The 15189-nt window shown below is 55.5% G+C and overlaps 1 protein-coding gene across 18 annotated transcripts in view; it reads right to left on the bottom strand.

Annotated features, from left to right (window-relative positions):
* The window catches only part of CAMKK2 (calcium/calmodulin dependent protein kinase kinase 2), a 52628-nt gene extending 37787 nt beyond the window's left edge, over window positions 1–14841 (bottom strand). For 15 of the 18 annotated variants that reach the window (XR_004951109.1, XR_004951112.1, XR_004951114.1 and 12 more), the window contains exon 1: window positions 516–1024. Coding sequence is in view for 11 of the 18 variants with exons in the window: in XM_036221901.1 (XP_036077794.1) it covers window positions 516–959 (444 nt within the window). In the remaining 7 variants the exon portion in view is untranslated. Of the gene's footprint in view, window positions 1–515; window positions 1025–11900; window positions 12458–14761 lie in introns of those variants that run through there. The other 3 variants (XM_036221893.1, XM_036221898.1, XM_036221892.1) reach the window with 2 other exon arrangements.
* Window positions 14842–15189: the final 348 nt, after the last annotated feature.

Here is a 15189-nt window from a genome sequence, read left to right as displayed (position 1 = left end):
GCCCCCTGAACCCCGTGAACCTGGCGCGGGTCTGAGTCCCAATCTACCTCCAAGTTTACTGTAAGGATCAAACGAGAAAAGCGCGTGAACACAGCGCCCCGCAGACACTCGGCCGAGGGGTCCCTTGGGGACCTGCTGTTCCCATTTCAGAGCCCCTCGCATAACTTCCAACTGCCAACACTTGCATCTCTTTGCTAGAAGCTCGCCCTGAACCCCACAGCGGCTCTGCCCACACTCAGGGCACGTCACCCACCCTCAGCCGCCCTCACCAGGCAGGCTGCCAGGACTTGGTGCAAAAGCCCCAGCTCCCTGCGCCTCGGGTGGGATGACCCTGAGGTTTCTGTCCTACCTGTCCCCCCGGTTCCCCAGACGGCTGAGCCCTGGTGCCCACGGTGGTACCCCGCTCCATAACTGCACCCTTCTCTCCTGGGGTCACTTCCCAAAGCAAGAATCCTTCTGGGGGAGCCCGCCTACCACGGAGACCCCTGGGCCCCAGCAAACACGGGCTCACGCACCTGCATCCCAGTGATGGAGACGTGGTGGGACTCCACCGTGGGCCGCCGGGGCAGCCGCGGCGACGACTGCGGGGAGCCGACGGGCGAGGGGGGCTGGGCGGGGAGCACGGGGCGTCCGTCCGCGTCCAGCTGGGCCCGCTCCTGCAGAGACAGCTGGCGGCTGGGGAGGTGGGGCCGGGCCTGGGACGCGGCGTCGAGGGCGACCTCTTGGCCATCGGCCTCCAGGGGCTGGTCCCGGGCCAGACCGCGGTCCACGGTGCAGCCTGGCTCACACTCGGTGACCACGATGAAGGACTCCATGCCCAGGCGGATGCTCAGGGACGACAGGCCCCGCAGGGCCTCGCAGGGCTTCTGGCCTTCGCTGCTGCTGCCGCCCCCGCCCCCCAGCTCATCCTGGGGGGCGGCCTGGTCGCTGCTGGGCTGACTAGAGACGCATGATGACATGGTGCGTGGGCCAACCTCGTCCGGCAGGGACCCGCGGGGTTACTCCCATGGGGCAGCGGCGCCACCTGCGGAGAGAGGAAGGGTCAGCCACGCCCAATGCGGGGGCGGGGGGTGGGGGGGGGCGCACCGTCTCCTGCTGCCCCAGGCTGGGTGGTGCCTCACCTGCCTCGCGTTGACACCCTAAAAAAATCCTGCAAAACACGACGAGATCTGATCTCTGAGACTATACAGAACACACCCCACGTTTCCTTATTCTAAAAGCCCCTCCTCACACATATAACGAGAATTCCAAATTCAGTTCCAGTGGGAGCCAAGTATGAGATAACCCCCAAAACAGCACACGCCTCCTATAGAGGCCACAGCCGCTTCCGGCTCAAGCCATCTGTTTTTCAAGAGAAGCCCTAAACCCAAGAGGTCAGATGAGATCTGATTTTTTATTTATTTATTTATTTATTTTTTTACTTCACAATTATTTCAAATATCTCTGAATGCTGGGTGGGCTAAATGAAACACTCCTGCGTGGCGACATCTGGGCTGCACCACTTCGGCATGGCGGCGATCCAGACAGCACTCTACAGTTTATCAAACGTCTTCCATCCACCGGCAGCATCTCACAAGCACCCGAGGTTGCTGGTTGGCTATGATAATACCCCCCATTCTGAAAATGGGGGAACTGAGGCTCGAGAGAAGGAAAGGGATATTTGTTCAAGGTCTCTTAAGGCAAAGCTCATGCGAACAGCAGTCCAGCCTCCCAGCCCGGGATCCTCAACTGAGACTGGGGGTCAGGGGTCACATCAGAGGACAGATGGGTGCCCGGGAAGTGTGAGTCAGGGCAGTTTGTGTCGTCTGAGGAGCCAAGCTCTACCAGCCCCCAGCTGGTGTCTGCCAGGCATAAGGCAAGCATGAAGTCAAAAACGTTGATGTCAAATAGCTTGGTGGTTCCCCCAAAAATTAACCAGAGAATTATCACATGACCTAGCAATTCTGTTCCTAAGCCTTTACCCAAATAGCATTAGTCACAATGTCCAGAAGGGAACAACCTCCACGTCCATCCACAGATGAATGGATAAGCAAAATGTAGTGAATACACACAATGGAATACATTTCAGGACTAAAAAGGAACAAAGTACTGACATGTGTCACAATCTAGATGAACTTCGAAGCCAGACCCGAAAGGTCACATCTGTATGATTCTATTTATACAAAATTTCTAGAATAGGCAAGCCCATAGAGACGAAAAGTGGGCGAGCGGTCACTTAGGACTGGGGAGGTGTTAGGCAGAATAGGAGTGACTTCTATGGGCACAGGTCTCCTTTTGGGGTGGTGAAAATGTTCTGGAACTAGACGGAGGTGGTGGTTGTACCATTGTGAATGTGCTAAACGGCACTTAATTGTATATTTTTAAAGGGTTAGTTTTATGTTATGTAAATTAAAAACAAAACAGATCGACACACTCCCTTTAGACTGTCGACTCCTTCCGTCTCTAGGACAGAGTATTAACCTTTGGTTCACGTGTTTGACGAATCCTGCTGGACAAACGTCACAGGTGCCGCGAGAATTCGGGGAGTACCTTGGCAGATGCGGACGGTGGCAGCTGCGTGCTGATCGCCCGCATCACGATGCCGGGAAACGGTAAGTGCTGAGCGGAGAGATTTTGTGAAGAAATAAAATTATCCCTTGAGGACACTGGATGGCAGTGAGGGGACAGAGAGGAAGTGCAGATGGGGGCAGAACGTCAGGGCTCCCTGGAGGACCGGGACGCGAGGCAGAGAAATGCCAGCTGCCCACCTGGGACGGTCCTGCAACTAGTTATTTAAGGCACAGCTTCTCTGTCAGGCGATCTAGACAGGGACGTAGACAGAGGGGGTCCCTGCTCTCATGGAAATGCGTTAAGGAAATAACCACGGTGTCCCAAATGATTTACGAACACCGAGCTCACAGGAAAAGAACAAAAAGACCCCTTCGTGCGACAAGATGCCCAGCCTCAGTTATATATAGTAAGAAGTGCAAATTCAGACCATGACAAAATGGCTTGGTGGACGCTCAAACAGTCAAACGCAGAATTACTGCATGACCCAGCAATTTCTCTCCTACGTATACACCTAAAAGAATTAAAAGCTGGGGTTTAAGCAGATCCATCTACACCCCGTATTGATAGATAGCGGCCAAAAGGTGGAAACAACGCAAGCGTCCCTCAGCTGATGATGGAACGTGGTCCATCCGTACATGGGATTATTCGGCCATGGAAAGGAATAGAGCTCTGACATGTGCTGCAGGTGAGAACATGCCAAGTGCAACAAGCCAGACACCAAAGGACAAATACTGTGTGATTCCACCACCGTGACGTACTTAGGATGGGCAAATTCACAGAGACGGCGAGTAGAAAAGAGGTTACCAGGGGCTGGTGGAGAAGGGAATTGGGGAGTCATTGTTTCTGTTTGGGGGTGACGAAAAAGTTCTGGAAGTAGTGGTGGTCGCACGACACTGTGAATTTAACTAATGTCACTAAATCATACGTCTAAAAATGGTTAAAATTGTAAATATTGTTGTGTACATTTGACCAAAATTAGTAATAATAAAACTACAATGAAAACCACCTTTTTCAAGTATCAGAGGAGCAAAGACAAAAAAAACGTAATTATAATAATACTATTTTGGTGAGGCCGTGGGGAGTATAACTTTGCACCATCCTAACGAAGAGAAATTCACTGATATCTAGCAAAATCCCAAATGCACATATGACTTAGCAATTCCACACCTGGGCGTTTAATCCTATGGACAACCTCGCACGTGTAAGAAATGATGTACGTACAAGATGACTGGGTTTGAAAGGACCAGACTAGGGGACGGAGTGAATAAAATGAGGTACAGGTATCCCAGGATAAAACCATGCATTCATTTGAAAAGAGGTGACTCTATGCCTCCTAATATGAATTGGCTCCAAGACACACTGTTACATGGGGGGAAAAACCCCAAAGCTTTAGTGCGCTGCTGTTGGCAGAGAGGGGAAGAGGCCACACCTGGCATATGTAAATCCACGGGCAAACATGTATCTGGACGGGGACACGAGAACATGGTAGCAGCGGCCGCAAGAGAAAACGCTTGTTTCGCAGAGGTCGGGGGACAGGGTCAGAGGAGACTCCTTTGCACTGTATTTGCATTTACTTTAAAAAGTAAAAATTCAGAAATGAATCTTTAAAAGAGAAGGTGACTGTAGCCATGACAGGAGCTGGGATGAGAGGCAGGGGAGGGGGCGGCTGGCCCATCCCCTTTCCCTCTACCCTCCTCCTCTTCGCGGTATCTGAGCAAGAAATCACCAACTGTGTTCCTGTCTGGGCTTCCCTATCAGCGAAGGCAGACAACTCAAGTTCAGTGTTCTCTGTGGCCCCGGCTGCTGTTGCTCGGCATAACTTTTTTATGATCCTTGTCTCTCGGGAGGGGGAAGCAAGAGTTCGATTGCTTAGGCTGGCCGTGGACAAGTGACTTAGCCTCTCTGGGCCTCGGTTTTCTTATCTATAAAATAGGCACCTGCCTGGTAGTCATGAGATGATTGAATGAGCTAAGCACTCAATATCCTGTCTGGTACATGGTTAAGTGCTCGGAATGCTATTCTTTCCAGAAATACCTGTCGAATGCCTACTATCTGCCTGCTCTTCTATGGGTTCCAGAACCCCAGCCACGTGGGCCCGCATTTCCCAGGGCAGGGAGCAGCTGCCGTGGCCGGTCTTCCCTCCCAGAGCCACTTCCGGCAGGGCTGCAGAGTTCCTGAAAAGAACACCAGTCTGCCAGCACCTGAGAAAGTTAATGGAGAAATTTTTTTTCTTGCCAAAAGAAAAAACAATTGCTTATCGATCTCCTCTCCAGCCCAAGGACACCAAGCCATCCACCCCCAGCAAAGTTGCTTTTAATCAGTCTCCCTGACACACTGGGCGTCTGGCAGGGGCCTTAGCCCTTGAGGTCTGGAGGAGGGAGGGGAAGAGAAATGCATGGGCTGGGACTGAGATGGGTGCCTCCCGAAGGCCACCTGGCGGCTGCTGGTCTGTGGGGAGGCCTGGCAGGCATGGCCATTCGGTCTGATGAATAAGACTTTCTGCCACTGACCCCTGCAGAGTCCAAGCCAATGTTCTGACCCTATAAGGTCACAGGTCCTATCAGGATTTGATGAAACCTATCAATGATCTCCCCAAAAGAAAAGAACTGTACAAAAAAATAATGGTTTGCAAAATCACAGCAATAGCAAGCATCCGACCAGGCACTTACCATGCACTGAGTGTAGCTAACTGCTCTGCCTGGGTCATTTAATTCTCACAGGCCCTGAGCGATGGAGGGACAGCTAAGCATTTGATGTTGATTTCAGGGCCCCAGAGGAAGAGGACCTTTCTGCAAAGATGCTTGGGTTTGACAAAATGCCAAGAGCCTCTCCCCTGAGCCTTCTGCCCCAACTCTGGGTCCTCCGTCCAGCTCCAAAGGCCTACCCCAGCGCGCTGGGCTGGCAGCCCCGCGCTCCCCTCCACGCTCGCAGGGCAGCTTGACGCAGCAACCAGACCTTTCCCAGAGCAGATGGACCTGGGCTCCGGGCCAGGATGGCAGGCAGGGCTCCTTCCTCCGCCAGGAAGCCGAGTGGCACAGGTGCCCCAGAAACACATGCCCCTTTCCCGGGGGCCGTTTCCGACCTGCACCTGCTCACCAGATGACGAGCCACCACGGAAGCCACGGCGTGCCGGTGAGCATGCCAGGGACATGCTCGACCCGAGTCACACCCTTCGCAGGGTCCCCTGATGCCAAGGGGCAACAAAAGGGGTCCAAAACGGCTGCAAGGACCCTGCCAAGGCCAGGGAGGACGTCCCTCCCTGGGACAACGGGCTTGGCCAGCCACAACTTCTCCCACTGGGGAAACTGAGGCCCAGGGAAGTCCTAAAGGAAATTTACTCATCTCTGTTTTCTTTCAACAAGTAATTACTGAGAACCGACTATGTTCTGGATAAACCAAACAAACAAGAATTCTTAAAGGGAGGCACACGCGTGACTCTGTAAGCACACGCTGGGGGAGAAAACCAGGATGAGATCGAAGAGAACAGAGTGGCCCACTTTCCACGTGAATGGGAAGGCAGTCGAGGAAGGCCGCATGGGGGAATTATATTTAGGCTGGGACCTCCGGGGAGAGTGGGGAGCAGGAACCTGTTCCAGGGAGAAGGGCTCGTGGCAGGAAAGAGGTGGGAGAGGAGGACCAGAAAGAAGGCCCCTAGGACTGTGAGCGTGAGTGGGCGGGGTGAGGGCTGCTGGAGGGGCCAGGGCTCCAGAGCTTTGTGGGCAGCGGACGGAGAGCAGAAGGGGCGTCCCGAGGCAAAGCCACAGTGCCTGCTATGGGCTGAAAAGTGCAACCCTAAAAAAGACACTTTACAGCCCTAACCTCGGGACCTCAGAATGTGGCCTGATTTGGAGAGAGGGACTTTACGGACCTAAGCAAGTCAGAAGGAGGTCATTTCCGTGGGTCCTCCTCCAATATGACTGGGGCCCTTATACGAAGGAGAAACCTGGACAGAGATCCGCACGCAGGGAGAATGCCATGAGAACGCGGAAGGAAGAGGTCGGGGTGCTACACCTACAAGCCAAGGGACGCCAAAGATAGCTGGCAAGCCACCAGAAGCCAGGCGAGGGGCACGGAACAGAGTCTCCCTCACGGCCTCTGGAGGAACCCGCCCCGCTGACACCCTGATCTCAGACTTCTGGCCTCCAAGGCTGTGAGATAATGCATTACCATCGCCTGAGCCACCCAGTGTGCGGTAGTTTGCCATGGCGGCCCTAGCGAACACACACAGCTCCCCAGCCAGAGAAGCTGGCTGCCTCGGAGACCACGATTCAGAAGGTATTTCTTGGGGTTTAAACGGGGAGACTGGGGAGGCTCGGCTGCGTCAGCCACAGCGCCAAAGGCTTTGACACCAGCTGACCATCTCAAATTCCGGACCTTGGCCCAGCCTAGCAGTCTTACCAGGGTCAGTGGCGCCAATTCTTACGGCCATCTCTCCTTGAACGCTCTTGGGTTTGGACTCTTTGAAACCAACTGTCTCCCCGGAGACGAAGGCCCTCCCTTGGCGGAGAGCAGGGAAAACAGCTCTGGCCTTCGACTGCACAGACCCCGCAGCCCATCACAGCCTCAGAGCAAAGAAGTGGCAGACGAGGACTCTTGAGTGACATCCGGCCACTGACGTACTTTGCTTAGCCTACGCGGTGTTTAAAACTATTTGAAGATGCCAGCATTTCAGAGCTGAGAGATTTCATACAGAAACCAAAATTTCCAGTCTCTCGAAGGACTGGACCTTCTGAGTGCACGGGGCCCGTGCTCTCTGCCGGGAACGACTCACTGCAGCTGTGGACAGCACGGCAGAGTCCTCGCCACTCCCCCTGGCCTCCCCAGCAGGACAGACTGAGAACCAAGGACGGGCTGAGCGCCACCTTACATGCCCCCCGTTTCCACATCCCGTGGCCTCTCTCGGCCCTACGGGCCCTGCTCTGAGGCGCACTCGATGCTAGAGCTAAGAGCACACACCAGCGGTCCCCTGCTCCAGCCATTTCAGTTCACCAATGAGAGAAGGAAGGCTCAGAGAGGTTTACTGATCGGCCCCAGAGTCACGCGGTGGTTCTAGGCAGAGCTGGCACTGGTCGGGGTTTTTCAGGAAGGGACTGAGTTTTGCAGGTATGGTCTTGCAATGTCCCCATGCTGTGTCCTGAATAAAGTCCAGGCTGGGCCAAAATCTCTAACAAAGGGGAGCGTACAGCCCACTCCCCTGCCTTCCTGGGACCGTCACCTGTGTGAGAGGTGAGAGAGCAAAGCCATAGTGTCTTACGATGCTCAGAAAGGCAGGCACAGGATCCGGGCATGAAGACATTGACTTGATTTAACTTCTCAGAGCTACGGCTTTGCCCTTCTTATTGACTGCTGAACTCCAGGACCTAGAACTTTCTAGAATACTCCTGGCATTCAATGAATATTGACCAAAGGTCGTTGTTTATTTCACTCATCCCAAGGCCATTCGCAGGTCAGCTTTCTTTAGCTGCCCTAGAGTCTATGCTCCCTGATAACAGCAGCCTGATTACGTCTGGGAAGCCATGTTTCTTTCCATGTGACAGGTGACTGCACAGAGCTATCTGCACCAGCGGCTTCAGGGGTTCCCATGTGACTCGAGCCTGGTCCACTGAGCAGCAACTGCTCTGGTCAAGTGACTGATTTAAGAGCAGATGTGTGACCCAAGTCCATCTACTAAGTCTTACTCTAAGATTTTGCGGGACTTAGAGCAATAAGGTGGGGGAGAACCCTGCCTTAGAATGAAACCGACAGAGAGGGAAGAGAGGCAACAGATGGAGGACGGACACTGGAGGCATTGTTTGGCACCTGGATCCAGCCATGCCTGAAGCTCATATACCCCAGGAATTCTTAACTACACGAGTCGATAAATTCCCATGTTGGCTTAAATTAGTTTGCGCTTGGTTTTCTGTCATTTACAGCAAAGCATCGTGACTGACCAATGACACGGGGCAGACTGACCGAAAAGCTTCTCCACTAAGCTCCCTGCCAGGTGTTTTAAGGCTCCCAACCAGGCCAAACTGCCAGGCAAGCAGCCTGTGCCCTGGCAACCCAGACACCCTTCACCGTGACAGTCTGGCAGAAATCAGAGCTTCCAAAGTCTCTCTCTTTTTTCAATCTTAAAGGGAAAAAAAAAAAAAAAAAGTCAAGGGTGAGAAGGGCTGACAAACAGGGCAGAGTGAAGGGAAGAAACTAACTAGCACTTTCAACACAAGAATCGCATCACTGTAGCGGCTGCCGTGGTGGTTGTACATGCCAAAACAGTGATGCTTAGACTTCTCTAGAGCTTGCCCAGCACCAGGAACTCTTCTAAGCCTTTCGCACGCATCGTCTCATTCAATCATCACAACAACGTCACGAGTTAGGTGCTTGTTGCACCGGCGAGGAAACGGAAGCACAGAGAGTCCACGGTCACACCGTGCTTTGGAGAGCACAGGTGTGAAATCAAAGGCCCCCAGAGAGGCGGAACCTTGTGATCAGGTGCACATCCCTTCCCCTTAGCCATGTGACCTTGGGGACAACAGTGCCTACCTTCACCTACAGCACAGGCCCCTGCACACAGAAAATGCTCCCCAAACGGAAGCTGTCGCCAAAAAAACACTCCAGTGACTATCAAGTTCAAGCCTGTGACTGGTTTTAATTCATACAAAAAAAACAAAATTGTTTTTGATCTGTAATTCCACTGTGCTAACTTAACTCTTTTCATCTTCCCCTCCAAATCTTGTCCATATGCATCACTCTGCAAAATTAAAGGGTAATATAATTACAATGCCATTTTACATCCTTGCTGGCTCGTGTCGTAAGAACCTGAACGCGGCTTTCATAATCATGCACGAGGGCTGCAGATGCAGTTGCTGAGACCCGGGGAGGTGAAATGACCTCTCTGAGGCAGCCCAGCAGGCTCCAGGCTAGGCCTGGAGGAGACCCAGGTGTCCTGACCCCCACAGCCTGTGTCCCCGGTGGCCCTGGACTCTTACAGAGCAAGAAGCTCCACCGTCTTAACAGTCAGCTAGGCAGCTATTGTCTCAATCATAAAGCCAGGTGTGCCCTGCCTTATAGAGCAGTGTGGATGAGCGGGTGTGGCTGTGGGTGGGGTATTCAGAAATGGGAGTTAGGGACCTTCTTCCATCCCTCGTTTGTCCTTCCTCTTCTCCCACTGAATCCTCCCTCCCTCCCCCCCCCCCCCAATCCTTCACCGAACCCAAGGAAGAGGCTAGGAAACGACTAGAATTGCAACTGACAATGAAGAGAAAGACTTTTGACTCTACCATTCTGCAGCTGAGCAGAGCAGAGGCAGAGGGGCCAGCTCGGCATGCCCCCTCCCCGCCACAGCCCTTCTCATGCTAGCTTCCCGTGTTTGGTGGTGATGCTAAATCTAACTCCCTCCCTCCCCAGCCTCCAGGACAAAGCAACCCCAGCCAGAAGCAAAGAGGGGCCAGGAAGCAGCTCTGGGGCCCAACCCTGTCTCTAACCCTGGACCCAGGGGCATTGAAGGCAAAATTCCAAAGTACCTTTAAGATTGTATACGGGAGTGAGGTGTGTCCCTTCCTCCACACCCTGTCCCCCACCCAAACCACTGGTTCCCCATTTAAACTTCTCCAGCAGAGGCTTCTCTCTGGCACCCCCCCCCCAACACCCCTTCCCCACGCACTCGCTTCCTACCTGTGTCCAAGCCACAAAGCCCGAGGCCTCCCATTCCCTTAAGGGACCATCCCTCTCTCCTCTCCAGGTTGCAATTAGCATTTTTCTCTCTCCCACTGCCATCTCTCGACTATTTCCAGGAGCCAATGGGATAAAAAGAGACAACATAAAAATAGTTTCCCAGCAGCTTTCGGGACGGGGTGGGCGTGGGGGCACCACAGCCTCTTGGAATTTTCTCTCTCCTTTTCAAAAGGGAAAAATGCTAGAATCGCTGATCTTTTCCAAAGTGCACCCCAACAGGTCACCGACCACTCGCCTGGGAGCTCCTTAGGGGCAGGGACCAAACCCCTGCATTCCTCAGTTTCCTGGGCAGAGCTTGTCATCAGCTTCCCCAAAAAAGTGTGGGTTCAGTGAAAGCTCATCAGGGTTCCAGGGCCAGCACTAAGTAAACAGGGCACCCTGCTCTCCCTCCTTCCCTCACCTCCTGGGCACCCTTTCAAAAACATGAGCCAGTCAACGAAACAAAACTTTGGCTTTTCTCGATGCTTAAAATGTTTCATAATTGAATTAAAAAAAAAAAAAAAGGCATCGGGAACACTAGAAACATAACTGAAACTAAAAACTTCAGGGGCTAAAATAATTCCTTTCCATTTTAGTCACTAACACCGCCCCCCCCAGCAGGGAATGCCAGAGCTGCGAAGTCTCGCCGGACTCCCCTCCTTTGAAATATGCCCCTTTTATTATTGCTTTTCTGGAGGAAGAGAACCAACCAGGGAAGAAGGAAAAGATGATCATTCAAACTCTTATTTTTCGGAGCGCGAAGCCATTCGGGAATGATTGCAGTGGGTACTGTAGCCTCCAGGAGAAGGTGGAGTCCAGGCCTTGAGGAAATGGGCGTGGTCAGCAGGCCTGGCAGGACACCACACAGATCCCTGGGGACCTGGGCCTTGATGTTCCCCTCTGTAAAACGGAGCCACCCGGCCTACCCAGAGTCAACAACACGCAGCCTGGCTCACCATTTGTGCTCGGGAAGGGACCCGGTTCTCCCTTCCTCTGAGCTCTACCTTCCCCGGCTGTCACATGGCAGGGGACTGAGCAGCAGCAGGTCTGTTCTGAGTGTCCTGAGGGCCATTCCTGGCAAAGCTATCCGGAGAGACTGAGCTGACACCATGCCCGGCCAGGGGGTCGGGGCACGATCTGCCTGGTGAGGCTTTCTTTATTCTGGGGATTTACTTACCTAGAAAAAAGTGTCACAAAATCCACACCAATGGAATCACGTGGAGACCTACGTTTAACCCGTCATGGTGACTGAGAAGAACGGAACTGAATGAAACCAAGACTCTCCCCATGCATTGCCTCCGGGGGGTGATGGGCTGAGAAGGGAGCTAGCATTCTTGAGAAACGGGTGGGGATGAAATCAAGGAAACCCCAAAAACATTCCAGGAAGCTGGTCTCCAACGGACTCCCAAGAACCTTTCTTCCATTGCCCTCTCCCTGAAAACAGAGTGACAAAATAATGTCTTATGCCCCAAGTTTTATTAATTGGGGGCTGCAAAGCCAGAATAATGGACGAAGTGCCTTAAGAAGCCCTTATGGTGGAAGTAACCCAAGTGTCCATCAACAGATGAACGGATAAACAAAATGTGGTCCATCCGCACAAAGGAATATTAGCTGGCCGTAAAAAGGAAGCACCGATACATTCTACAGCATGGACTAACCTTGAAAATATTATGCTCGGCGAAAGAAGCCAGACATGAAAGGTCACGTATCATTTACAGGTCAGTAGGGTAACAAGCAGAGCCTAAGAAAAGAAAAGTCCGCTCCATGAGGGAACCGCAATTGCTCCAGCTTCCAGGAAAGGAGGTGCAGAAGTAAACGCGAAGGTCACTGCAGTGCCACCGTGGGGCCGGGCCGCCCTAACCCGGTCCAAAGGGAGGAGCCACTGGGGAAGCAAAACAGCTGCAAAAAATAGCAATATAAGGACCTCTGACCCAAAGGAAAATCTGAAATAGCGCTTGCCCCCAGTCTCGTGGATCGGGAAAGGAAATGGGAACCACATGCTCCCCACAGCCCCCCAGAAGACGGCATGCCGGGGAGAAGGTTTACCAATGACCCTGAACAAGTTACCTAGCCTCTCTGAGCCCTTCCGTAAAATAGGGTCGTGGTGGGGTTCGTGGTGGGGTTCATGCTGGGGTTCATGCTGGGGTAAGGGTGACTGCGTGGGCCATGTTAAAATCTGAGCCTGAATGCCTTGAAAACAGGCCTGGCCTGCCCCACCCGGCCCACCTCGTCCTCCTGATAGAGGCGCCCCCCCACTCCCCCAGGCACCAGCCCATCTTGGATCCAGACTGAGGTTCTCAGGGAGACTGCAGAAAGTTTCCTCTGTGAGGCCACCCCGCCCTAGCTCCCTCCGCTCCTCCTCCCATCCCATCTCCACTCTTCGCCCCATCCTTCCAGGCTCAGCACCAATGACACCTCCTTCGGGGAGCCTCCTAGGTTCACGCCGGCCAGGAGAGATTTCTCCAGAACCCCCCACTGCCCTCCGCTTCTCTCGTCACCACGGCGCTTTTTCCTCCTGGCACTGAGGGCAGGGCGGCTCTCCACATCTGCTGCAGATCCGGCCTGCTTGCAGGACATTTGGCAACCCCACACCTCCTGCCCGCCGAAACGCCAGGCATGCTCAGCATGATTCAGCATGACGACCAAATGTCACCCCCGCACCTTTCCAAACACTTGCCGGGAAGGTAGGACCACCTCTGATGAGAGCTACTGTACAATTATTAGTAAATATATTTGGCTACCAACCCATTAACAGCTTTGGAGCAAAGACAGGCCCAAGGTGGTCAGCATCGCCACCATACCTGCTTAGATATGTGTCCTCACAGGCCGGTTTAGCAAACAAACCTGGACTCCTCGAGAAGCTGAGGGTGGCCTTGCAAGGGCCCTTGCTCTACAAGAGGTGGTAAAGTCCAAACGGTCTAGGACCTGAAATACTTGGGTTGGCTGTGTGACTCTGGGTAAGTTACTGAACCTCTCTGGGCCCCTCCATAAAACAGGGCTAACACCTAGAAACACTGCAGGATTGTTTCGAGCCTCCATCTCCCCATCTCTACAGTGGGGATAAAAACCTCAGCCTTGCATAATAGGCGCTAAATGAGATAATAAACGCGTGTAACACATGGCACTGTATTTAGGGGCCTCACCCAACAGTGGCTATTTTCATGACAAAAAATAACTTGTGTGCTCTCGCTACAAATGGCTGCTCTCCATACGGGTACGGTTTGCAAACAGCAGTCTGGAAGGAGCGTCCTGGCTCGCCGCGGAGCTGCATTTGCATAGCGTGCACTCTGTTTATTCTTAAGTTGCATGTTTCTGTGGGGTGGTTTGGGAGGAGGGGGTCTAACTCCCCCAAAGCTCTCCCCCCTGTTGCAGCCCCTGCCTTGCCCTAGAGACAAGGGCGCCCCCAAGTACAAAGAGCTATCTTCTTCTCTGTCCCCTGGTGGCGGAGCCAGGAGAGGGTAGTAAATGATTGCACAGCTCTAAGGCACGTGAAGTTTTTTTTTCCTCTGGGACTCTAGGGAAGCGCAGGTTGAGGAAGGAAAAGCTGCACCTGAGGAGGTGGACACCGCATGTCCCACCCCAAGGCCAGAGCGCCCCTCTCTTGCCGCTGACAGCTCTGAGTTCCCCGCCTCCTAAACGCCATCCCTCTGCCCCCCGCCTCCGGGGGAGACAGGAGGGGCGGAGGTGCACCCTCTTCGGCGCCCAGCGAGAGCAGCCAGGACGGCTGGCAGAGCTGTGAAAACACCCCGCTTCCCAAACTGGGCAGTGCAGGGGGTGGCGAAGCCAGGAAAAGCTCGAGGCTAGAGCAGGTGGCGCCCCACGCACCAGGACCCAATGTGAGCGGGGCAGGGCCCAGAACACCCGCGCCCCGGAGTCAGGCGGATGGCGCTGGTGAAGGCACCTCTCCGCATACACAGCGCGCTGCGGCCCGGAGGTGAATTTAGGTCAAAAGGACCAAGCCTGCGAGGTTCCGGCCGAGGGACCGGGGCGCAGGCAAAGGGCCGACTGAGGAGAGGCAACGGCCCCCGGTCCCACCGCTGCTGGCCTCGCGTCCCGCCGCCTAGCGTCCAACCCGCCCCCTCCCACGGGGCCTGGGTTTCCCCCAAGCCCGGCGGGGAGCGGGGGGCGGGATGCTCCAAGTGCGCGGGCCCGCTGCTCCCCTGGCGCGCCAGCTCCCCCCACCTGTCAAGCGCGAGGGGGTGGGCCTAGGCCGCCTGCGGGGTGCTCGTCTGCCCCCGCCCCCAGCCACCTGGGTCCCAAACTCCCGCGCCGCCCCTGCCACCCCGAGGCCCCCGCGCTCCGAGGCTGCGGAGGAAGGGGCGCGGGGGGCCTCGTCTCCCACGTGGCGGGGGCGTGGGGCGGCGCACGTGGGGGTCCCCTCGGCGAAGGAAGCGTGGGGTGGGACTCAGGGCTTTGTCTGCAGTCCCAGCAGCGGTCCGCCCCCCGCCCCCGGAGGCCAAGGGCGCCGGGGCGGCGGCGGCGGCGGCCCCCGCCCGCGGCCCGGCTCCCGCCAGCTCACCTGGGCTCCGCGCCGCCGCCGCCGCCGCCGCCTCCCGCGCTCTGCGCCCCCGGCTCGGCTCCGCTAGGCGCGGCGCGGCCCCGGCGGGCGCGCGCGGGGCGAGGGCGGGCGGAGCCGCCCGGTGCCGGCTCGGGCGCGACGCCGCCGCGGGCTGCGCGGGGATTGGCCGCGGCCGCTGGCAACCCGGGCGCCGAGCCCGCCCCGCCCGCGCCCGCGCCCGCGCCCGCGCCCGCCGCTCCGCGCGCGCCCGCGCCGCTCGGCCCTGCGCCGCGGCCGAAGTAGCGGCCGGGCGGAGAGAGAGGAGGAAGGAGGAGGGGGAGGCGGCGGGAGGGGGGTGCGGCCCCGCGGGGGCGGGGGGCGGGGAGCGGGGAGGACCGGCGAGGAGGGGGGGGGACACCCCGGCGCGCGAGCGCGCGGGGCGGGGTGGC

The sequence above is a fragment of the Rousettus aegyptiacus genome, unplaced genomic scaffold (genome assembly GCF_014176215.1).
Source record: "Rousettus aegyptiacus isolate mRouAeg1 unplaced genomic scaffold, mRouAeg1.p scaffold_m13_p_5, whole genome shotgun sequence".
Taxonomy (NCBI): domain Eukaryota; kingdom Metazoa; phylum Chordata; class Mammalia; order Chiroptera; family Pteropodidae; genus Rousettus; species Rousettus aegyptiacus.
The sequence above is the reverse complement of the archived record's forward strand: the minus strand, read 5'-3'. Positions and strand labels throughout refer to the sequence as shown.